The sequence below is a fragment of the Sus scrofa genome, chromosome 12, assembly GCF_000003025.6.
Source record: "Sus scrofa isolate TJ Tabasco breed Duroc chromosome 12, Sscrofa11.1, whole genome shotgun sequence".
Taxonomy (NCBI): Eukaryota; Metazoa; Chordata; class Mammalia; order Artiodactyla; family Suidae; genus Sus; species Sus scrofa.
In genome coordinates, this window is record NC_010454.4 from 12,703,807 (window position 1) to 12,729,195 (window position 25,389).

Below are 25,389 nucleotides of genomic sequence, written 5' to 3' on the forward strand. Positions count from 1 at the left end.
CGATGCTAGGCATTTTTGATCCTAGATATTCTTTGGGGGATTTTTCTAAATTATTCCTGTTTGGAGGTTTGGAAAAGCACAAAAAAATGGAATTTGCTGATTCTCTGGGAGTTAGCTAACTGTGCTGCACTCAAGCTTCCCTTCTTAAATCACTTTCTCGGGTCAGGTACCCTGCTGACCTTTCTCCTGTTCAAGTTCTCATCCCTCTGCACTGTAACTGCCGAAGGGCTTGAAGCTCTTCCCAACTGGACTATAAGGTCCTCTGGGAAGGAACTATTCATTGCCTGAAACCTGGCCAGAACGCAATATTTATTGAATAAATCAATGTTTTCTAGCTAAAACTGCAGGATAATACGCAGTGATAAGTAGGGCCTAATAATAAATGAATGAAAAAGAAAAAGAAAATATAATACTTTAATGCGCATGTTTAAGTATCATAAGACAAAACTTTTCCTAAACAACGCCTATGTAATAGTCCATTTTTAAATATAACAACCGGAACATTTCATTATCCAAATTCCTCCCAAAAAAATCTACAGAGGAATTTCCAAATGTCCTAAGATCTAAATCTTTTTGTTGTTGTTGTTTTTAAATCTGTTTTCATTTAAGAGGAAGAAAGCATCTGAAACCACTAAGTTCTCTTTCCTACATTCCTATCACTTAAAAACAGCTAAACCATTTTTATTTTTTCCTTTGTTAAAAAAAATTTACTGGCTAGGAGTAAAATTCTGAAAATAGAAATTCATGATGAAAAACTGACGCAAGCTAAATCATAAGAAGGTAAAAATATGATAAAAATAAGACGTTTGGGTTTTAGTTACTTAAATTTGGCTCAAGTTTAGAAGTATTTAAAAAAATTAAACATATTACAATTTTACTCACTTCAAAGCCTCCTCAAACTTATGAATTTTCTTTTGAGTATCTTCTTTTTCTTTATCAAGTTCACTCTGCAAGTCATGAACCTGCCATGATAAAGATATAAAATTTACTAGAAGACAAGTCAGGTTTACTCAAAGGAGAAATTACCTTAAACCAATATTTTTAATTTTTTTTTTGCTTTTTAGGTTCGCATCTGTGGCAATTGAAAGTTCCCAGGCTAGGGATGGAATCGGAGCTGCAGCTGCCGGACTATGCCGCAACCACAGCAATGCCAGATCCGAGCTGCATCTTTGAATTACACTGCAGCTCGCAGCAACGCCGGATCCTTAACCCACTGAGTGGGACCAGGGATTGAACCCACATCTTGACAAATACCAGTCGGGTTCATTTCCACTGAGCCACAACAGAAACTCCTTAAATCTATTTTTAGTGTAAAATCAGATTTAGGTTTTTCAAGACAGAGACCTGGTTAACTATAATCATTTACCATAGAATTATCTGAATACTATTCTTCCAATAGTAATTTTCTGGTCAAAGTTAATCATTGTTTGCGTGTACCTGCATATGGATTTCCTGTAAAAATAAGCTGATATGTGAGAAATTTAAAAAGAGAGGAATCACTTTTGAATTTTTTTAACATTACATATTAGCTGAAGGAAAGTAACCTCACAAGGTTCAGGAGAATAAAAATAAATGTCATGTCTACATTCCCCAGACACATACAGATAGTGATGAAAGAGTTCTCCACTTCTGGGAATGACCTATATAACCACTGACTGCGTTTGGGAGGAAGACCCCCCATCATGAAGATCTCTTTCCTAAGAGAGGCATCCTTTGAATAGGCAGGATGGCAGCAAGAATAATGTGGCCTAAATGAAATTTTCTCTTCACAGAAAGCACTTCATATGCAAATACAAATATGTGTAGCCAACATGGACCCATTATATGGATCTAAAAATAGGAAAAGGAAACTCTGATACAACCGGAGGGAAGGGAAGACTGCAACAGCAGCCATGGGTCCACACAGGTGGTAAATGAAAGAGCCCAGGTGCAAAGTAAGAAAACAAGTCACTTAGTGTGGGGGGGATAGGGGCCACACACCTGCTGGCAACACCTCACCTCGCACCCCAGGTGAGGCTGAAAGTACTGGTGGGTACAGGAGATAGGAGAGGAGTGAGAAGAACAAAATCAACAAAAACACAGTTATCAACTTTTTCAAACACTGAATCAATGTTATTTATGGGCCTGTACAGAAACCTATTTAACTCAAAAATCCTATATTCTTTGGCCTTTTCCTATTCTAACTCTTGCATTTTTCCCTTGGTGTTTTAGTGAAATAAATAAATACACACAGTCTGCTGCTGATAAAGTGAAAAAAGAGAGTAGAGAGGAGCTTTTCCATGAAAATGTCAAGCTTCCGCTGGCTGCTGTAATGCTGATCACCAAGGTGAGAAAACCTGTTCCCAGGAACAGACAGGAACAGGTGGGGGGGGGGGTGAACTCTCAGGAGAATTCAGATGGGGAGCCACATTCCCCACATTTTAAATGGTAGAATTAAAATATCTAATAAACATCTACCTTATTAGGAAGAGAAAGAGTAACTAACTCGCCTTGCAAATTCTTGCCACTACTGTTGGCCCTCCCAAGGCACAAGATGAATCCACAGATTCAACCAAACTTGAAAATATTTGAAAAAAAGAAGTTCCAGAAAGTTCCAAAAAGCAAAACTTGAATTTGCCATGCACCAGCAACTGCCTGTACAGCCTTTACACTGGATTAGGCCTTAGAAGTTATCCACAGGAGGATGTGCGTTATACACGCGTCCAGTGCCACCTGATACAAAGGACTTGAGCACCCCCGGACTGGGGTGTTCGTGAGGTCCTGGAACCAAATCCCCATGGATATCCAGTACACTTATTTTACCTGCCATGAGCCAGGGCCATCATCCAAAATTTTACTAGGTTCAAGACTGAAGTTACTGCTTTATTTACCTTGGATCCCTAGTATGTACCATAGTGCTTGGAATATAGCAGCCATGCTAAATTGGAGTAAATACAAAAAAGGCAACAAAAACACCATTCCAACACTGACCTGGTCTCTTTAATGTACAAAATCAAAGAATTAAAGCCCCAAACTTAAATTCATAGTTGACTTAATCCAGAGATTTTTGGAAACATACATTTTTATATCAGGAAAATCCTTTTTCTTGAAATAGAATCCTAAGTGCAAATCCAAAAGCCAACTTAAAAACACAAAGAAAAGCAAGTCTAATTGAGTGGAAGGTGAGGGAATGACAACTGCGAAGAACGTTAATGGGGAAACAACATTAACACAGTTAAATATCTCAACTGTTCTTGTCGACAGGCGTCTCGTTTATACAGATTTACCTCTCCTTTTGCTTTAATCTTTCTGTTAATCAATTTTAAATCCCTTGTAAATATCACACAGACTTGGCTTTTGACCCAAATTATACATTATTCTTGTAAGAGGAGAGATCACTAGATTTATTGCTATCATCAAAATATTCTTATTTATGCAATTTTTCTTTATGCTTCCTATTTTTCCTCTTTTTTTTTTTAAAATGGCTTTTCTTGGTTCCAAACTCCCCTATGTTCTGACATACTGATAGAGACCGTTTTTAATTTCACCAGTGATACTACAAAGATTTTACAATTACTTTAACCTATTCTTCTCTAATATTTGGCAGGCGAAAATTTCACTTACGAGTCCTTTTTTAAAAATAATAGCTTAGCACATGTTTAATTCTCCTTTTTCAGAGAAATAATACATTTTAGTCTTCTTTTAAATGATCCAGACAATTGTTCTAACATTTAAAAAATCTTACATCCCTTCTCTCAAGAATTTTTTTTGACCTTCGCTTTGTTTCAAGTCATGTATACAATAAACACTTAAATTCATCTCTATTTTAGTTAATTCTGCCATTCACTACTACTCTTTTTTTTATGCTTGAGTACTTTTTTGGCAGTGATCTGATTTAATTTTTTACTCATCTGTAGGCTGATGAAAACACTTCTTCCAGTAATTTTATTTTCAAAAAGAATATCTGAGTGATATATATCTCTGAGGCTTTATACAACCAAGAATGCCATACTGTTGCCTTCACACACAAAGAAAAGTGTGTGCAGAAGATGACTGAGTTACAGCACTTTGGTCTCAACACAGAGTATCTGTCACTCTACTGGTTTACGACCCTGAGATCTGAACCAAGAGGACAAAGTCATCTGACTTTGGCTCTCCTCTCCCTCTGGCCTGGATCCTTATAAACCACTCTCTTGGAGTTCCCACTGTGGCACCAAGGGATTGGCGGTGTCTCTGCAGTGCCAGGATGCAGGTTCGATCCCCAGCCTGACACAGTGGATTGAAGGATACGTTGTCGCCACATCTGTGTCACAGGCTGCCACTCTGGCTCAGATCCCATCCTGGGCCAGGAAACTCCATACCCCTGAGGCAGCCAAAAAACAAAAAAACAAAACAAAAAGCAAAAAAACCCTCTCAATCTTGGTACTACAATTCCAATGTGTTTTAATCTCTTCACTGATTTTTATCTGAAACAGGGTGAATTTTCTAAATCTCCATACACAGATGTTTAGAAAAATTTTCTCACATCTTTATTTTTGTGTTAATTTATTCTGAGCTTCCCTTCAGAAAATATCAATTGCAATATTCTGTTTTTCTACTTTCTGCCTCAATATCTATCTCTTTTCTCAAATTTTTTTTCTTTGCCCTTTTCCTTTTCAGTCTGAAAGATAATGGTTTGTCCCTCATGCCACTGATGTAATTCTTTGCCACATCTGCCCCACCCCTAACCAACCTACATGTGGATTTTGAATCTGCTAGTATGTTTCCAGGACACCTACACTCCTTCCTATGATGAGTACCTCCAATTTCACCTCATCCCTTCTTTCCTGATGACACCTGCTTCTCCTTCATGGACACTGTATCTTCCGGGATTCTACTGATGAATTCCTTAATGGTTTCCTCTGGAGGAACATGTTTCCAGAGGAAATGCCTTTCTCTGCATCCCCTGTACGATGCTCTCATTCCTTTGCTCTACACTATTTTCCCATGGACCCCATTTTGGCTTCTTTCTCTTACTCATTCTTAAAAAGTATATTATCTGTTCAGATTTGGTACTTGACAAAAAGACGCAGGGGGCATAAGCTTGCTTCTGTTCCCTGTTGCACAGAGAGGGTCCTCCTCAGAGCTGCAGCGAAATCAGTCCCCAAGACACCCCCAGGAGGGCCTGGGGTTCCTACTGAGGAGAGGGTTTCCCTCGCCCCACAGATGACTTCTCTGGTTCTCAGAACATACGTGTTTCGTGGAAACCTAGCAGGAGCCGCCGTCAGCGTCCCTGAGGCAGCACTCCCTGACGCGCTGGCCTCCGTCGTGCTGGGCTGGCAGGGTGTCCCCTCTACTTCCTGCCCGGTTTTCTCTGGGACCCAGAACTCCTGGCAGGATAGCATAATTGAGATTTACCCCCTTAGGTAAAACATCAAAAAATTAACCAATTCTGAGAAAAACGTATCTAAAATTACATGGTGATTATGAGAGCGAGCTCTGGAGTCAGAATTACCTGGGTTTCTATTCCTGTTCGTTTGCTAATGACTCAACCCTCTGTGCCTCAGTCGCCTCTTTTGAAAAATGAAGGTGATAACAGTGAATGTTAACTGTCACTCAAGGTAGAGTCAGAACAATACTGGGAACATAATAAATGCCCAACACTGTTAACTGTTATCATTACTACTCAGATTGAATACTCTACACATACGCATTTTCTTGAAAATTCAAGGTCATTACAGACACCCAAAAATCACAATGTATACAGTGCATCACAATACAGTAGTTTCCTGTGGACTGTACTTCCCTGTCAGAAAATGGCCCCTGAATTGCAAAGAATTTTGAGTTCTCGTAAGCACTTTCTCCCACTCACTATTCAATCTTAACCTCTGTCAAGTGTTAGCTGCCACAGCCTGATGTGGCTTGTGCTAACCCAAGCACCTTGATCTAATTTATCGCTTCTAAAACTACGAGAACCATTTCTAAAGCAGGCATGGGACTATCTGGGTGGGAGAATGAGAGCCTCCCCTCTGGGTTAAACACTCATGTGTCAACGCACAGACTTTTGAGCTGGGGGTTCCTTAAAGCTAGAAGCTGTTTCTCATTTATTTTTATATCCCCAGCACTCAGCACAATACTTGGCCCATACCAGAATAGTCAATAAGTGCTCCTCTGGGTTTGTTTATTTGCTCTTAACTAAATATATTTGTACTGAATACTTAAGAGCCTTTGGGGTGATATTTTTAGTTTTTAACCTATATTTCACATAATTGTGGGTAACAGAGATAAGGTTATTGTCAACCTTCCCTTTGTAATGTGCTAATGGCAGTGGGGAATAAGCCTTAAATTGATTTGCTTGTAATCCTTTCCCTACTACGTATTGTTAGTACCAAAAATGAATTTTTAATAATTTAAATAATGAAAACACAAACCAGATAGTCAAAGATACAGCATATACTTTCAAGCTGGCGAGCTTTGTTGTAAACAATCAATTTATGCGGCCAGAAGCACATCTACCGAGCATTTGCTAAATGCAGATTTCACTCCCTTGCACCGTCTAGGAATTTATTATCAAGGAAGGTGCATTTGCGTAAACAAGAAAGAGATGAGCTATATGTAAGGAAGCAGATATACACTGGCAGACATCATGGTATAAAAAAGAGCCCAGAACTGCTCCTGACTCACACATGTCTCCTGACCACCCCGACCGCCCTTGCTTCTCATTACAACAAATACTGGGGATGCAGACGACAAATACAGGCAGCATGATTTCTGTAAACCATTTCGCCTGCACATCTTTAAAACTTCACTCAAGACACTTGTCCTCTTAAAGAAACTCAGAGCAGTAGTAGTTGGAAAACACTACGCAATATATGTAAAGCCTTGGAAATTTGAAATTATTCTAACCTAATGAAAAGAATGACATATGAATGCTAACCACTGGAATAACTATTTTTAATGGTTTTGAACTCCATCAGACTTGAGATCTCATTTGTGACATAGTTACACCTGAGTTATTATAAGTAGATATTTCAAGTCCAGCACATTTTAGGATATACATGCTTAACATCTGTCTCGTGAACTTCTTTAGGTAAACAGCCCCATCTTTTAACTCTCTGGTGCCTGTTTGGAAAACAAGCAATAGGTTATTTGTAGGAGGCAGGTGTTTCCTTGCTAGTAAAATCATTTAGCCTAACCATTTCCTGATTGAACAGATTAGGACACTTCATCAAACAATGACATTTAGTTTTACTACCTATTATTTGTTTGATGTTCAAAGATCTTAAGAGCAGGCAATAGCCACCAGAGATCAATAAAGACCATTAGATAATGTGTGTGTGCTTAACTCAGGGATGGCCTCTGAGGCTGTTTCCCTGACCTCAAAGACAAGTTAGGCTCTCCCATGCTGCTTTCTTGTGGGCATGAGGAAATAATGTCATTCAGATGGCATTTCCTCCTCTTGGACAGATATTCAGAACTTAGTTTTATACCAGAAGTTATTGAACGTGCACACCTGTAATGCTGTCTGACAAACAAAAGCCCTATACATCCCACTTGGCTATCCGGTTACACAGTCCAGGGCTAGGTAAGATTTATGTCAGCTCTCTGAGCAGTCAGAAAGGATAGTCCCTGAGGGGGGTACAAGACATCAAGTCTTCAAGGACTGAGATCACAGCAGGTTTAATAAAGAAAGAAGAACAGTTGTCAATCTAAAAGGGGGAGATTACGGAATTAATTGTGAAACGAAAAGTGACATGCTGAGCGACATTCTCTTCCAACACAAACGAAGTTAGAATCTATGCGATATGGATAAATATGCTTATTTTCTTCTACAGATGGCTGCTATTTTAAACACATTTTACTTATATTGAAAACAATTAACACATTTTCGCTAGTTACAGTATTAAAAAGTGAGGCCACTTGATAGCTCATGGAGAGAGGAGAGCTGTAAAGTTATGACGCCTACGAAAAGGATTTAGGTCTGCTCCCTGAAGTGGAGCAGAATAAAAACAGTCAGACGGTGACAGAATAAGGATGACCTGAGCTTGAACATCCTGTTTCTTGTGTGCGTCCATCAGGCAGAGGGGCTAATCCAGAAACCTTAGTTTACTCAGCAACTAAAGAACCAAGAAAAGATAGTGGTAGAAGAAAAACGGTTTTCCAGGTCCATCTCTGTAACTAGCAGTCCATGGAGGACTTAACTTGAGGATGGGAATACAATCTTTTCAATTAGTCACTGTGTGCCCTTCTTGGTACCAGGCCCTCCCTGTCTCAGCATCTCGGGAAGAGGGCTGACCACAGAGTATAACAGAGCGGGGGGCCAGGAAGGTGCTCTCTAATGCAAAGGAGCAGATATCTGCCCAAAGAATGAGCAATGAACTAACCAGTACACCCAGAGGATGCAGATGCCTTAGACAGAAGGAAGCAAGGCTTGCGATAACATATGGTCTTCTTTTGGTAAGTCAAATATTTATGAAGCTGCACGGCTCAATAGTAGAAATCAAAAAATGTCCTTATTTCAATGAAAGCAATATTTCTCCTTCCTGTTCAAATACCATTCTGTAGGCATGAAATATATTCAATATGTTGCATCAAACTGTATTCAAATTGCAGAGGTGAAAAAACTTTAGCGAAAAGATAATATCTTATGGTTTTAAAGAACACATATTTAGGTCGATGCACATCAGAAGAAATGTTCACTTTTCCGAAGGACAGAAACATTCTTCTTAGACCCTGAGCTCCTAGAGAGCAGAATCTACATCTAATTCATCCTCAAGCCCTCTCTCCTCCATGCCAGTACCTAGTATGGTACTTTGTCCAATGAAAGCATTTAACGCATATGTGCTGTGACAATATGCATATGTATGTCACAGGACGTTTTAATAATTTTGTGCTACAGTCCTTGTCCTGGAGTTTGCTGGTAGTGCAGTAGGTTAAGGATCCAGCGTTGTCACTGCTGTGGTGCGAGTTCAAGCCCCAGCCTGGGAACTTCCACATGCTGCAGGTGAGGTCAAAAAACAAACAAAAAACTTGTTTTAATTTGTACGTATTTTAATTAGTTGAAGGGGTAACCTTTTTATCGTTTTCCATTATGTGTATATTTTACAAATGGATTAATCTGGTGAGTGTTAGAACTGTAAATAATTACAGAAACAGCAACAAAATCTTTGCTTTTTTCAACTACAATTACACAGCAAACAACAAATTCAAAACTGAAATTTGAAAGTCACAAACTTACAGAATTCTGTACCTTACTACCAAAGGTGTTAACAGTGTGTCAATAAACCCCCAATTATTACTGATAACAAAGATACTAGCATGTTTCAGTAAAAATATTCACTGTTCTAAATGACAAGAACCAATTACTAATCAGTTTTTCAAGTAGTAGACAATTATTTCAGTCTTATATTCTTTGGTTAAATAGTTATTATTACACATTTGACACAACAGAAAAAAAGTAACTCCATTGATCATAACTGGTAGAAAGAAAATATAATTTTAAAGGGTTATTATGAGAGGTTAATATAATAATACTCTTTGCTCATTAAATTTAATATAGAAGTGGTATTTTACTGTTAACAAAAATGAAGACAAACTGAAGATGCTGTTTATAAACACAGAAAAATAAAGTAAAACTTGATTACTGGCTAACTGAAATAAAATTAGAAATAAGGGCTAGCAGAGTAGGCTTTATAGAAATCAGCCCTCATTCTTAACTGCCCAATTTGCTTAAATGTCATATAGTTTCCTACAAAACATATTACCTTTTTTTCATAGGTGTGTTTTAAATGACTTTTCTCCATTTGAAACTTATTTTCTTGATCCTGTGAATGTAAATATTTATTTCCATTAGATTTAAAATTGTTTCCAGGCAATAAAATTAGTAATCTAACGAAACAAATCAATCTCCTTGATGACAAACCTAAGTTTTGCATATTATTAAAAGAGCCCTACCTGTCCAGTTTTCTAAACTACAATGAAAATCATGAATATCTTTATGTTGGAGGCCATAAAACCTTAGTTTTCTGAAGATGTTACCACTCTCAAAAGCATCTACTTTACAGTGGAAGAGGAACTTTCTGACCCTTAGAATTAGGAGTTACTTAAAAATGACTAAATGAATCAATATGGAAATAATATATTTGAAGGTATATCATATACCAGTGCTTGGTACTTTTTGACCATGAGAGAAAACAAAAGATCTAAAAGGTGCAAAAGAGAGAAAGAGAGAGAATTTATGAAGAATAGCAGACAATAATTCAGAGAGGAAATTATTCTAAAATAATAATATATTTAAATAAGTTTTTAAAAACTAATTTCAAAAAAGTAGATACTCACATTAAGATTATTGTTTTTTATACTCTATATCCCATCAGCATCTACTTTCATTTAAAAAATAAGTGAAAAGTGATAAAATGCAATAAAAGAATCAGAAATGGCTACTTGTATTTTCTGAGTTTTCCTAAGTGATTCTCATTTATACATAAACATCAAAAAAAAAAAAAAAAAAAAGGAAAGGGGAGTTTGAGCCATTGTTCTGTGTAAAAATACAGCACTCACCTTTAGTTGTTCCTTCCTTTGAAGTTCTGATTCCTGTAACTGCTGTTTTAATTGACAGATAGTCTGTTCTAATTCTTTAATCATACCAGATGCCTAGAAAGATTTTAAGAAAATAAGTAAAAACAGAATATTGATTTTGTACCATACTACAAACTTCCAGTTGAATAAATTTACCTCCCCCCCCAAGAAGTTTCAATCAGAATTTAAAATTATTTCTAAACCTGAAATAAAATGCTTTTACAGTTAAAAATGAATCTTTTTAAGTAAAAATTAATACCAAATTCTGCATATATTTAAAGTTATGAAAATACAATACTGGTGTAAAAATTAAAGTTTTTCAGAAAAAAAACTTTTTAAATTTTAATTTTAAAACTAAAGCCACCAGGACATTTAATTCATGCAATATCAAGTAACTGACCATCTTATAATTGTAGTTATAGGATTCTCCTTGCAGAGTTTCAATCACTGATCACCACCAAATTGTGTGGGTTCCCATGAGGGTGTCTATGGCTCATATATGTGTATGTGACCACAAGGAAACTAAAGCATAACCAACATTTCAAAATGATAATAAAAATGTATATAGGTACGCTAAAAATATATTATTAACACAACTGAGCATTTCTTCTCTGGGTTTTATCTTTCCTCCTTTAAAAACTTTGGTACTTAAAAGGGTTAATTCACAGCAGAATTTAGCTTATTAAATATTTATGTTGTGCTATATATTAGACATCTAGCATTAAACAAAGCAAAGGAGAGGCTAATTTAAATGCCAGATAGTTAGCTTCTACATGGACCTATAGTTACATGCTGAACAAGGGAAACAGCTATTTTGTATGACTGTATCTACCAGCACCTATAATAATACCTTAGAAGCTGAAAGAGCATGTTCCTTTTTCAGAAGGTTTATATCAGCATCATATTTGGTTTGTAATAGTTTCATGCTCTGCTCATAATCATTTACAAGATGATCTTTCTCTTTGTGCAGTGTGTTGCGCCTAAAAGCAATGAGAATAAAATACACTTCCGATATATGTATGTCAACCTCTAAAATGGAATTTTTAGTCAACCAAATCCAAATGCATTATCTTTCAATCTACCAAATAAGTAGTCACATTTTTATCAATTGTTTTTAAACAGTACACTTCTTATATTACATGGTACTTTTTAAAATGCATCAAATGGCAGCACGTAGATTGGAAACCTCTCAAGATTAAACACACAAAGTGGGATTAATTTTAGCAGATCATTTATAGTTTATATCAGTACTTTATAGCCACCCCTGAGAGAGAGCTGACTTCAGACAATACCTTGCCTTTACTTCTTGCAATTCATTACAAGTTATCTGGTAACATCTCTCAAGTTCCAATTTTTCTTGAACTAATTTCTGTTTCTGTAAATTACTGTTCTCTGCTTCTCCAGTCAGTTGCTGGACACGAGACTCCAGTTCTTTGATCATCTGGTTCTAAAAGAATAGGCTGTTGTTAAGAAAGCCTCTGACTGACTTCATAAAGCTTCTATATCATTAAGCAGCATAAAGAAAAAAAGTATAACCTGTTAGAGATAAGAATACAAAAACAAATGTATCATAGTAAAAATTAAACCAAACTCTAAATTAGCCAAGTCTTTTTTGTTGTTGTTGTTGTTTTTAGGGAATGCTTTCTACCATAAAAGTAAAGCCATGGTCTATATGCTACAGACATGCTGTATATGCTGTGTGCTTTTAGCCATTCATTCATTCATTCAATACATTTTTACTGAACCTGGCATTATTCCAGTCTGGGGACATAGCAGTAAATAGGAGAGAGGAAGTTCCTAGCCTCAGGAAGGTTACATTCCCCATATACAATGTAATAAGTTTATATTTCTTAGGCAAGTACTCAGAAATTCTTTGCTCTTCATTTGAAATTTTAGAAAAAGCAAAGCAATAATGTGTTGAAAAAGAAATTCATAATCTAAATACTTTAATACAAAAGTTAAAAGTGATACATGTATCATATATGAGTACAAGAATATTTCATCACATAGCTGCAGTGTTTGTGCACAAACTTTTCATTAATTTTTTTATTTACTCACCATTTTATCAAAAGCACTTCATTTTTCCACAGTCCTTTCAAAATCCTCACATAATTAAATCATTTTCTTATTATTTGATATTTAAGGTGTTCTGAATTTTTCACCTTTATGGAACTAGATAAAAGTGTTTAGAACTTTACTTATCTAAAATCAGGGTAAGCAAGTATTAGCTAAAAGGCTAGTAAATTTTCACTTTAACAATTACACTTCCAGTAAATGTGAGCAATGAGAAAGGGTTAGGATGATGTTCCAATCAAATCAGGATCCTTTACACTCATTCTGAGATAAACACTTAAATTTCAAGCATTAAATAATGTGACAATTCCAACAGCCTTGAATTCATTTTGTCCTTTCTTCACTATAATATGAATGAGTTACAAAACTTAAATTTTGGTACTATAACTTTCAAGTCTGAGAAATTATAATAATTAAATCTAACATAACAACATGGTATATAGACTAACTTTTTAAAATACATACACGCCCTATCTCTTTGCCTCTTTATTAATGATGCCTCGGCTTTAGGAGTGTCTTTCAGAAGATAGTTTCAGTTTTCCAATACATATTCTAAAGTCTCCCTGTTTCCTAAATACCAATTTCCTAGAAGAAATAAGGAAGAAATATATCTTTTGCATTCCAGTTTTACATGGAGGAAAAAAGATGATTTGTTTTCCTTCTTCTCTTGGAAATCACCGAAAAGAGACAAGATCTACTAGAAACATAAATGAAACTCCATTTTAATAAACCTTGGGAGAGGAACTTACTTCTGACTATGAACAAGTAGCTTGCAACATATCAGACTCCCACTAAGAACAACTTAAAACCCAAAAGATACAAAAGAAATCTATTTGGAGGTATTGGAGAACTTCCAGGGCACCTAGAACTTACCCAGGGCTAGAGGAAGAAACCTCAGAAAGATGAGGCCATGGCTATTACTATGAAGTGTTTTCTAATCTTGGAGTCTAAGGATGGGAAAGGAAACCAGAGCAGAGGGTAGCCAGGGCAGCCAGAGCTGAGGAACCAAAACCTCTGAGAGAAGGGTTACATGGAGAAATGAGCTTCACACAAGCAGTTTCTCCTCAAGGTATTTGCCAAATTCTTAACATCCGTAGGGCAGGAAGCCAAGAAACCAAGGTAAGATACTCTGAAAAGCAGACTAGAGTTACCTAGTTTGCAGTATCACTGCACTCAGGAGTAAGAAGCTGTACATTATTCAAGGAGGGCCCCAGGTAACATCACAGGCTTTCATCTGGGACCTGTGTCGAGGGCTACAACTCAGAGTGGAGATGAATCAAAGGAAGACCAAAGATTGCAAAGACTGCCAGCCAGCCCTCAATCAGCTCGGTCTGTGAGTGGATCAAGGTGAGCTATCTCCACACCAGCTGCATCTCAGAGGTCCAACCGGAGCCTCTCTGGAGGAAGACAACATCAACCAGGGCGCTGACTGTTCTTCATACACAATGCCTGACACCCAGTCAGAAAATACCAGGATTCCAAGAAATACAATCAAGGGGGAAAAAAAAAATAAAAATAGACATGCAGATGGCCCAGACACTGCAATTATAAAACCAATGAGGAATTTGTTATCCTGACTCAAAATATATGAGGATGGCCAGTAAAATTAAATTATCAAATAGAAATGTAAGAATATTCCAAGAGAGGATGACCCACAGCTGGAGATCTTAGAAAATATCATCAGAACACAGTTACCCAAACTAAGTGGGATGCAAATAATCTCTTCCTTTGTTCAATGAAACGTGCACAGGTTGTGACTGGCATCTCTGAACCTAGTCTGGCATGAAAAAAGAAGAAAGAAAGGCTGGACTGAATGAAAAAATCATACAAAACATACTTGCAGGAAGCAATCTATTGCTAGGGGAAGCCTTACTGCAGCTAGAGAGCAATAAATGCTCATATCCCCTTTGCATAGTTAGAAATTCATGCTATGCTGAAACATGGCCCTAGCCCTACATACCCATAAACCATCTTTAAATTACTGGCCAAAGAAGAAGTTTATATTGAAAGATGAGTAATAAAAAAAAAAATGGGACACCAATCTGTATAAATATGTGATAAGGAAATAAGAGGAAAGTCAGAAAAAAACAAAAAACAAAATCACTTACATGTGACAGATTAAAATCAATACCAAATGTATCATGAGGAATGTCTTTCACAATACACAAAAAGATTACGTACCTATATGAACTTCGTCTCACCTCTATTAAAAAAAGTAAGTCAGAGAAAAACTATAAGATCTCAGGTAAGCTATACTGAGGTAACACAAAGCAACAAAACATGAACATACAGATCTTAGAAAAAGTTTTTGGGAGGGGAAAAAAGCTTCACGAAAAGGAAAACTAAAATGAAAATAGCTCCAAAAAAGAATGTGTAGTAGGGAATTACAGTAAAAAAAAGAAGAAGAAGAAAAAGAAGGAAAGGCTTGTACAAAGCAAGCAAAACTGGAATAAACAAAAATTAAACAGGAGTTCCCATTGTGGCGCAGTGGTTAATGAATCTGACTAGGAACCATAACGTTGCAGGTTCGATCTCTGGCCTTGCTCAGTGGGTTAAGGATCTGGTGTTGCCGTGAGCTGCGGTGTAGGTTGCAGATGCAGCTGGGATCCCATGTTGCTGTGGCTCTGGTGGAGGCCAGCAGCTACAGCTCCGATTAGACCCCTAGCCTGGGAACCTCCATATGCCGCAGGAGCGGCCCTAGAAAAGGCGAAAAGACCAAAAAAAAAAAAAAAAAAAAAAAAAATTAAACACAAAGCAAGTAACAGATACAGAAAAGAGAAAAAAGACGGTTCACATTTACATCATTGCTGTACCTGAGGTACAGAACTAAAATGATAAAAAAAAAGCAAATATATTAAAGACATACTACAAGAAAATGTTACAAGAAAAATATATACAAATTGAAAAGGCACACTATAAAACTAACACAGATGAAAAAGGCCACACCATGTTTCTCTCCATGTCCCTCTCTAATAGGTAGTGGCAAAGTGACTGGGCTATTATATGATTACCTTCCAATTCTTGTATTTCAAACTGCTTTGAATAATTCTAACCTTGCAATAAACAAGAGGAATTTGACATTAAAAGCACAATACTATATTATACTAGCACCCCCCAAAATGAAATACATATAAATGTAACAAAATATGTACAAGACCTATAAAAGGAAAACTATAAAACTCTGATGAAAGAATGAGAAAAATCAAAGAACTAAATGAATTCCATGTTCATGGGTAGGAAGATTCAATAATGTCAAGATGTCAGTTATTTCCAAGTTGATCTACATATTTAATGCAATACCAATCAAAACCTCAGCAAATTATTTTATGGATATGTATAAACTGCTTCTAAAGTTTATATGGAGAAAAGAAGACACAAAATAGTCATACAAAGTTGAAAGACTGACACTGCCTACTTCAAGATTTCCTATAAGGCTATAGTAATTAAAATACCATGGTACTGTCAAAAGAAAAAAACAAAGAGATCAATATAACAGAATAAGAGAGGCCAGAAATACACCCCTGTAAATAATCAGTAGTCAGCTGATCTTTGACAAAGGAGCAAAGCAATACAATGGAGCAAACACAGTCTTTTTAATTAAAGGTGTTAGAACAAATGGACATCATGTGCAAAAATAATGAATTTAGACACAGAAGTCACAAATTAACTCAAAAGAGCTGCGGACCTAAAAGTAAAATGCAAAACTACAAAAATCTGGAGTTCCCGTCGTGGCGCAGTGGTTAACGAATCTGACTAGGAACCATGAGGTTGCGGGTTCGGTCCCTGCCCTTGCTCAGTGGGTTACGGATCCGGCGTTGCCGTGAGCTGTGGCGTAGGTTGCAGACGCAGCTTGGATCCAGCGTTGCTGTGGCTCTGGCGTAGGCCAGTGGCTACAGCTCCGACTAGACCCCTAGCCTGGGAACCTCCATATGCTGTGGGAGCGGCCCAAGAAATAGCAACAACAACAACAGCAAAAGACAAAAAGACAAAAAAAAAAAAAAAAAAAACTACAAAAATCTTGGGGTTCCCGTCATGGCTCAGTGGTTAACAAATCCAACTAGGAACCATGAGGTTTCAGGTTCAATCCCTGGCCTTGCTCAGTGGGTTAAGGATTCAGCACTGCCGTGAGCTGTGTTGTAGGTCACAGATGCGGCTCAGATCCCGTGTTGCTGTGGCTGTGGTGTAGGCCGGCAGCTACAGCTCTGATTGGACCCCTAGCCTGGGAACCTCCATATGCCACGGGAGTGGCCCTAGCAAAGGTAAAAAGACAAAAAACGAACAAACAAACAAACAAAAAAACCCTACAAAAATCTTCGAAACTGATATATGAAAAACCTAAATTACCTTAAGTTTGCCAATGATTTTTTAGATACAATACCCATGGCACAATGCATGAAAGAAACGATTGATAAACTGGACTTCATTAAAATTAAAATTTTCCATTCCATCAAAGATAATAGGAACATAAGCCACAGACTGGGGAAAATATTTGCAAAAGACATTTGATTAAGGGCTGTTATGCAAAATATACAAAGAACTCATAAAATTCAACAAGAAAACCTAATTATAAAATGGGTCAAAGACTTTCACAGACACACCACCAAAGAAGATACACAGATGACACATAAACACGTGAAAGGATGTCATATCATATGTCATCATATATAATCATGGAAATGCAAATGAACATGAGGTAAAACTACACACCCATTAGAATGGCCAAAATCCAGGACACTGACTACAAATGTTGACAAGTATATGGAACAGGAACTCTCACTCATTTCTGGCAGGAACACAAAGTAGTGCAGCCACATGGAAGGAAGTCTGGCAGTCCCTCATAAAACTATACTCACACAATCCAGAAATCATGCTGCTTGGTATTTATCCAAGTGAGTTAGAAACTTGTGTCCATATAAAACCCGCACACAGGTGTGTATAACAGTTTTGTATTCATAACTGCCAACACTTGGAAGCAACTAAGATACCCTCAAATAGGTGAATGGATAAACTGTGGTACATCTAAACAATGGAATATTGTTCAGTACTAAAAAGAAATGACTTTTCTTTTGTTAATGTGGTGTATGACATTGATTGATCTGCATATGTTGAACCATCCTTGTGAACCTGGGATGAATCCCATCTGGTAGTGGTGTATGATCTTTTTTATATGTTGTTGGATTCGGATGGCTAAAATTTTGTTGAGAATTTTTGCATCTATATTCATCAAAGATATTGGCCTATAGTTTTCTTTTTTGGTGGTGTCTTTGTCTGGTTTTGGAATTAGGGTGATGGTGGCATCAGAGAATGCCTTTGGAAGTGTTCCTTCTTCAACCTTTTGGCAAAGTTTGAGGAGGATGGGTATAAGTTCTTCTTTGTATGTTTGGTAGAATTCACCTGTGAAGCCATCTGATCCTGAACTTTTATTTGTAGGGAGTGTTTTTTGACATATTCAATTTCATTTCTAGTGATCAGTCTGTTCAGTTGATCTATTTCTTCTTGAGTCAGTTTTGGCAGGCTGTAGGTCTCTAGAAAGTTGTCCATTTCTTCTAGGTTGTCAAATTTGTTGGCATACAATTGTTCATAGTATTCTCTCATGATTTTTTGTATTTCTGTAGCATCAGTTGTGACTTCTCCTTTTTCACTTCTTATTTTGTTTATTTGGGTTTTTTCTCTCCTCTTCTTGGTAAGTCTAGCCAGAGGTTTGTGGGAAAAAGACAGTCTTTTCAGCAAGTATTGCTGGGAAACCTGGACAGCTGCATGCAAATCAATGAAACTAGGACACACCCTCACACCATGCATGAAAATAAACTCAAAATGCCTGATAGACTTAAATATAAGACAAGACACCACCAAACTCCTAGAAGAGAACATAGGCAAAACATTCTCTGACATCATGAAGATTTTCTGAGATCAGTCTCCCAAAGCAACAGAAATAAAAGCAAAAATAAACCAATGGGACCTCATCAAACTGAAAAGCTTTTGCACAGCAAAGGAAACCAAAAAGAATACAAAAAGACAACTTACAGAATGGGAGAAAATAGTTTCAAATGATGCAACGGACAAGGGCTTAATCTCTAGAATATACAAGCAACTTATACAACTCAACGGCAAAAAAGCCAACAACCCAATGGAAAAATGGGTAAAATACCCGAAAAGACATTTTCCCAAGGAAGATGTACAGATGGCCAACAAGCACATGAAAAAACGCTCAACATCACTGATTATTAGAGAAATGCAAATCAAAACTACTACAAGATACCACCTCACATCAGTCAGAATGGCCATCATTAATTAGTCCACAAATAACAAATGCTGGAGGGGGTGTGGAGAAAAGGGAGCCTCCTGCACTGTTGGTGGGAATGTAAGCTGGTACAGCCACTGTGGAGAACAGTATGGAGGTACCTTAGAAATCTATACATAGAACTGCCATATGACCCAGCAGTCCCACTCTTGGGCATATATCTGGACAAAACTTTCCTTCAAAAAGACACATACACCCACATGTTCATTGCAGCACTATTCGCAATAGCCAAGACATGGAACCAACCCAAATGTCCATCGACAGACGATTAGATAGGGAAGATGTGGCATATATACGCAATGGAATACTACTCAGCCATAAAAAGAACAAAATAATTCCATTGCAGCAACATGGATGGAACTAGAGACTCTCATACTGAGTGAAGTAAGTCAGAAAGAAAAAGACACATACCATATGATATCACTTATATCTGGAATCTAATATATGGCACAAAGGAACTTTTCCACAGAAAAGAAAATCATGGACTTGGAAAATAGACTTGTGGTTGCCGAGGGGGAGGGAGCAGGGTGGTTGGGGAGCTTGGGATTAATAGATGCAAACTATTGCCTTTGGAATGGATTAGTAATGAGATTCCGCTGTGTGGCGCTGGGAACTATGTCTATTCACTTATGATGGAGCATGATAATGTGAGAAAATAGAATGTGTACATGTATGTGTAACTGGGTCCCCATCCTATACAGCAGAAAAAAAATTTGTATTGGGGAATACAATTTTTAAAAAAATTTTTTTAAAAAGTTAAAAAAAAATGAGCTACCAAGTCACATAAAAACATAGAGGAAACTTTAAATACATAGTAATAAGTAAAAGAAACCAATTTGAAAAGTCTATATACTGAATGAGTGACTTCAACCATGCGATATTCTGGGAAAGGCAAAACTATGGAGATAGTAAAAAGATCAGCAGTTGCTAGGGGTTGGGGGAAGGAAAGGATGAAGAGGAGGAGCATAGGGGATTTTTAGAGCAGTGAAAACACCATGTATAATACTATGATTTAAGGTCAACATATGTCATTACACATTTATCCAAGCCCATGAAATATATAACACCAAGAGTGAACTCCGATGTAAGCTATGGACTTTGGGTGATGATGTATCTATCAACACAGGTCCATGAACTGTAACAAACACAGCTCTCTGGTTGAGATGTCCGTAATGGGGGGGGCTCTCCCTGCATGTCAGTGGTAAGGACAGGGGGTTTATGGGAAATCTCTGTACCTTCCCTTGCCTCAATTTTGCTGTTAATAAAACAGCTCTAAAAAAAACAGGCCCCAGAATCATTCCCTTTACTATTAAATGCTTAACACATTTCCTCAGGCTCATACTACTTTTGGAAATGAATTTTATGTATGATGTCTATGCTAATTCCAGCATACAAACATCAAATTGCCAAAGACTTCTTTCTCCTGAGAGTCCCATAGCAACTAATTCAAATAATTTATATGTATAACACAAGAGAGACATAAATAAATAAGCAGTCCACGCAACGGGCAAAAACAATCTAGTTGGTACTACCTGTGAAGGCTGGTGCGAGATTAGAAAGCCCTGGGCTGGGCCAACAGAACAGTCCCCAAAGGGAAGATAAAGACTGGAAGTTAAGAATAGGATTCAGGAGTAGAAAAACAGGAGAGCAGTGAATCAAACCAGAAAAATGAGGTAAACAAGGAGAGAGAGGAATAGCAGAAGAAACAGTGAAGCATAAGCAGGTTTAAAACAAAAACCAGGATGGTACCAACCCTCAAACAGTGAGCCCCTGTGTTTAACACCTATGTTGTTGGAAGCTGGCATGGTTTCTGGTGGCAAGGATACTATCTAAGGTGGCCTGAGTAGGCAGGTAAGTGTTACATGAAAAAGTGGCTGCTGCACTAAGATCTATGTTTATTGAACAACTACCTGTATACGCTGATACAAACCTTCCCTTCAAGAAGTAAAATGTATGATGACAATTCTTCGTTTTATTATTGGTTTTCACTTATTCTTTTATTTTTATTATTTATTTTAAAAGCATCTTCTTCACATTGGGTCTTAGACAAAATAAATCAAGCATAAAGTAAATAAAAGAAATTTCAAACTTACAATGTGAGAAGAACGTCTAGCAATATATGTGAAATACCTTAATAACATTTGGCCAAAATAACCTTTTTAAAAATGAATACAAATAACTGAGAGGATACAAAATAGTGGAGGCCTCAAAAGGAGGTAAAAAGTTATTCAGATAAAAAGATGCTGATGTAGAATCATTTTTGGGGGGTTATAACAAACTGTACAGAAGGGGAATTCCAGTGTTTATAACAGCAGGATCACAGAAGGAACAAGTAAGTGCAAAGTCAATGACAGACTACCTGGGGTACAAAGAGCGCCTTCCCACGTGGAGAACTCAAAGGGGTCATTCGGAAGGCTAGGCTGGAGTTCTTGAATGGACATGGCTTGTAAGAGGAAGTTATAATCGGCATTAGATTAGTAATTCTTGGCTGTGAGAAAAATGGGGCAGACTGCATTTGTGGGATATGGAACAAGAGGAACCTGGGAGAGCAACTGGCAGGTCACCGGAAGATCCTGGAATGAGGCAATAATGGCCCGAACTCAAGTGGTAGCTGTGGAAACAGAAGGGAAGAGGGCTGATCCAAGAAAAGTTTCAGAGAAGTAAACAGCATGATTAAGTGAAATACTAAATGCCAGAGATGAAGAGTGGCAAAAAATCATAATTCTTTCAGGTTCAAAATCTAAGATACCAAGAGAATTGACACATTGGAAATTAAGAGAAACTTTGTGAAAGGGTATTATTTGGTTAAGAAATAGAGTCATGGGAGTTCCCGTCGTGGCGCAGTGGTTAACGAATCCGACTAGGAACCATGAGCTTGCGGGTTTGATCCCTGGCCTTGCTCAGTGGGTTAACGATCTGGCGTTGCTGTGAGCTGTGGTGTAGGTTGCAGGTGGCTCGGATCCCACGTTGCTGTGGCTCTGGGGTAGGCCGGCAACTACAGCTCCGATTTGACCCCTAGCCTGGGAACCTCCATATGCCACGAGAGCGGCACCAGAAATGGCAAAAAGACAAAAAAAAAAAAAAAAAAAAAAAAAAAAAGAAAGAAAGAAAGAAATAGAGTCATGATTTTCAAAAAGAAATTATAAAATATCTGATGGGCCTTTAGTTATACAACCAATAGACAGAATAAGAAATATTAGAGTTTTACATACGAACTTTGTTTAAAATCCTGAAGGAGTCAAAAATTAGAAAGGACTGGTACTGAGCAATTATTAAGAGTCCAAAGTTCAACTTCTATAGCAAAAGGAGCAACACATTTTATCTTATTTCATGTATTTTTTTCTTGAAATATGATATACATTTGAAAATGTACAAATCTTAAGTGTGCATTTTGATGGTTTGTTACAGATGGGGAAAGCAGCCACGAGCCAAGCCAAGACGTAAACACACCAGCTGCTTGGAAGTCTTATGGCTTATCCTCTACACTAAGGTCACCACTATTCTGATGCCTATCACAAAAAAACTAACTTTGCCTTTTGTTAAACTTTCTCTAAATAAAATCAGAGAGGATGTACCTTTTTGGGTCAGGCATATTACACGTTTGGGAGAGTCCTCATCCGTGGTCATGGGGTATAGCACTAGTTCACACATTTTCAGTGCTGTGTACAGTATTTCATTGTGGAATACAACTAAAATATATTACCCATCTCATTCACTTATTGGCTGTTTTCAGAGTTTGGCTATTAAAAATATTGTGGCTGTGGACACTTTCACCCGTGGGTACATATATGCACCGATTTCTTTCGGTTGAACATCCTCTAGTCAAACTTCTGAGTCACAATGATTTGAAAACTATGACCACACAAAAACCTGCAAGTGAATGTTTATAAAAAGCTCCATTCATAATCACCAGCTAAACGCAACCAAGATGTCCTTCAATAGGTATGTGGATAAACAGGCTATGGTACATTTGTGTAATTGTGTATTATTCAGCAATAAAAAGAAATGAGCTATCAAGCAACAAGAAGACATGAAGAAACCTCCAATATATAACTGCTTAATGAAAGAAGCCAGTCTGAAAAGGCTTCATACTACATGATGCCAATTATACGACATTTTGGAAAAGATAAAACTATGCAAAAAACTATTGTTTACAGACAGTAAAAATAATCAGTGGTTTCCAGGGACTCCTAAGAAGGACAAGGGATGAACAGGATGAAGTACAGGTGATTGTTTGGGCAGTGAAAATATTATATAAGATACTATAATGGTATATACATGATAAGATGCATTTGTCAAAACCCAGGGCATTTTTAAAGCACAAAGAATAAAATTTATTTTATGAGAGTTTTTTTGAAAAATCATTTAGGAGCTTGGGGATCCCAGCAAGAAATGCAGGCTGTGACAGGAAAATATCGTTATATTACAAATACATGAAAAAAAATCTCACTGAAGAGATATGGAAAATGTGATGACCTAAGCAATTTTGAAATGAGTGGAGTGTGCGAGACCCGAGGCCAAAGGAACTGCACATAAGCACTATTCTCTCGCTGACAACGCTGGTTCCCTTGGGGATATGGGTTAACAGCTCGGATACGGGGATACATGTATACTGAAACTGAACAATTAGAAGGTGGATGGATGATGGTAGAGGCCGAGTTTCCACAGCTGGACTGACAATTTGCAGAGGGGGGGAGGAGGCTAGAACAATCTCTGTGGTTTAGCATTAGAGACATTAGTAAGAAATTATGTTTAGCTTAACACAGACACAGATGGTTACACATACTAATGCTTATTAACATGCACTGTACACAGGTCAGTATACACACAAATACTCTGTCTGATGAGAGGACATAAAAGAAACGACACCCAGCAGTAATGAGTACACCTAGCAAACAGACTGTGATGCCTAGTACCATTCTCCGGATAGTCCACATGGATGGCAGCAGGTCCAAAGGGCAGAGGAGGCTACTGGAAGATCTCCAAATGGCCAGAGGAACAATTTAAGCATCAAAATAAAGGAGTATTGGGTTATAACCCAGAACATAAAATAAATAATACTGATAAAAATAAAATGAATAAATTAATAAATGAGGAGGAAGAGACAAATCTCCCAAGCAGACAACCTCCAAATAACTTATACAGATACTCTAACTCCCCCACTTAAGCCTGGGCCGCACACAGGAACCTCCTTCCGAAGAGGACAGTAGGGAAAGGCAAGGAGTGACTTCACATGGAAAACGTGACAAACCCTACTTCGGCCAGGTGATCAAGGTTAACGACCACAATGAGAGGTTATTGACAGCGTGTCCCCTGGACGTGACACGGTAAGAACGGCACTTCACCTCTCCGAAATTCCTGCCTCAGCCCGTAAGCCCAGTCTAATCACGAGGAAAACATGAGGCAAATTCCAGTACAGGGCATTCTACGCTGTTCCTGACCAGTACTCCTCAAAATGGTCAAGGCTGTGAAAAACAAGGAAAGTCAGAAACTGTCACAACCAAAAGGCATCAAAGGAGAGGCCGTGATGTGGTATCCTAGATGAGATTCTGGAAAATAAAAAGGACATCAGGTAAACATTAAGGAAAATGACTATGAACTATAGCCCTCGGTTAAAAGTGATGTATCCCATTGATTCACTGATTGTAAAAAGCGAATGAAAATAACATAAGATTTTACAAATGGGGGAAATTGTGCGTGTGCAAGGGGGGAGGTTACATGGGAATTCTCCGTACTATCTTCTCAAATTTTCTGTAAATCTAAAACTGTTCTAAAAAACTTAATCTATTTTTTAAATGGTCATCTTATTTAAAACAATGAACCGGTGCTATTTGGGAGTTTCCTCTTTATAATCATGAGGCTGGAGGAGAAATGCTGGTGGTGACGATAAAATGACAAATCCCAGTTATCTCAGAGCACAGACGAGCTGGCACTAACAATAAAGTTAATAATAGTTAGTTAACACAACATTTCTGGTGTATAAAGGCTTTTGATACTCTTTAAACTTGATTCAAACCTATGAATAGAACTGAGTGTCACAGAATTTGAATGGAAAAAAACAGCTCATCTTTGCTTTCAGCCCCCTAACTGGCCTTTGCCATTTCCCTTCAACTGTGAATACAGTCAACAAACCAGGGTAGTATTAGCAATACCTATGAGTAACAGAAACCACAGATATTGTTATAGTCCATTACAGTGTTGGATAATCACTAATATTGTTTACTCTCATCATTATTCATAAAGTACAGGAGTTATTGGGCCCACCGCTAAATCTTGATATTTGTTGCATTAGTTTAGGGGCAGATATATATTACTTTATCATGACTTTGATTTATGAATGTTTTTATGACTATAACTCAATATAATTTCTTTCCTTTGCAATCATATTTTATTAAATTTAAAAATATTATTCTGAGAAGGGGTTCCCGGACTTCACAAGACCACCAGCAGCATCCATGGTACAAAAAGGGGTAAAGAAT

The 25,389-nt window shown here is 37.4% G+C and overlaps 1 protein-coding gene across 9 annotated transcripts in view; it reads right to left on the minus strand.

The window, feature by feature from the left end:
• The window catches only part of CEP112 (centrosomal protein 112), a 475,548-nt gene that overhangs the window by 363,524 nt on the left and 86,635 nt on the right, over positions 1–25,389 (minus strand). For all 9 annotated transcript variants that reach the window (XR_002337057.1, XM_021066730.1, XM_021066727.1 and 6 more), the window contains 5 exons: positions 11,829–11,983; positions 11,387–11,516; positions 10,519–10,611; positions 9,723–9,782; positions 883–962 (listed from right to left, as the gene is read on the minus strand). Coding sequence is in view for 8 of the 9 variants with exons in the window: in XM_021066730.1 (XP_020922389.1) it covers positions 883–962; positions 9,723–9,782; positions 10,519–10,611; positions 11,387–11,516; positions 11,829–11,983 (518 nt within the window). In the remaining variant the exon portion in view is untranslated. The remainder of the gene's footprint in view (positions 1–882; positions 963–9,722; positions 9,783–10,518; positions 10,612–11,386; positions 11,517–11,828; positions 11,984–25,389) is intronic.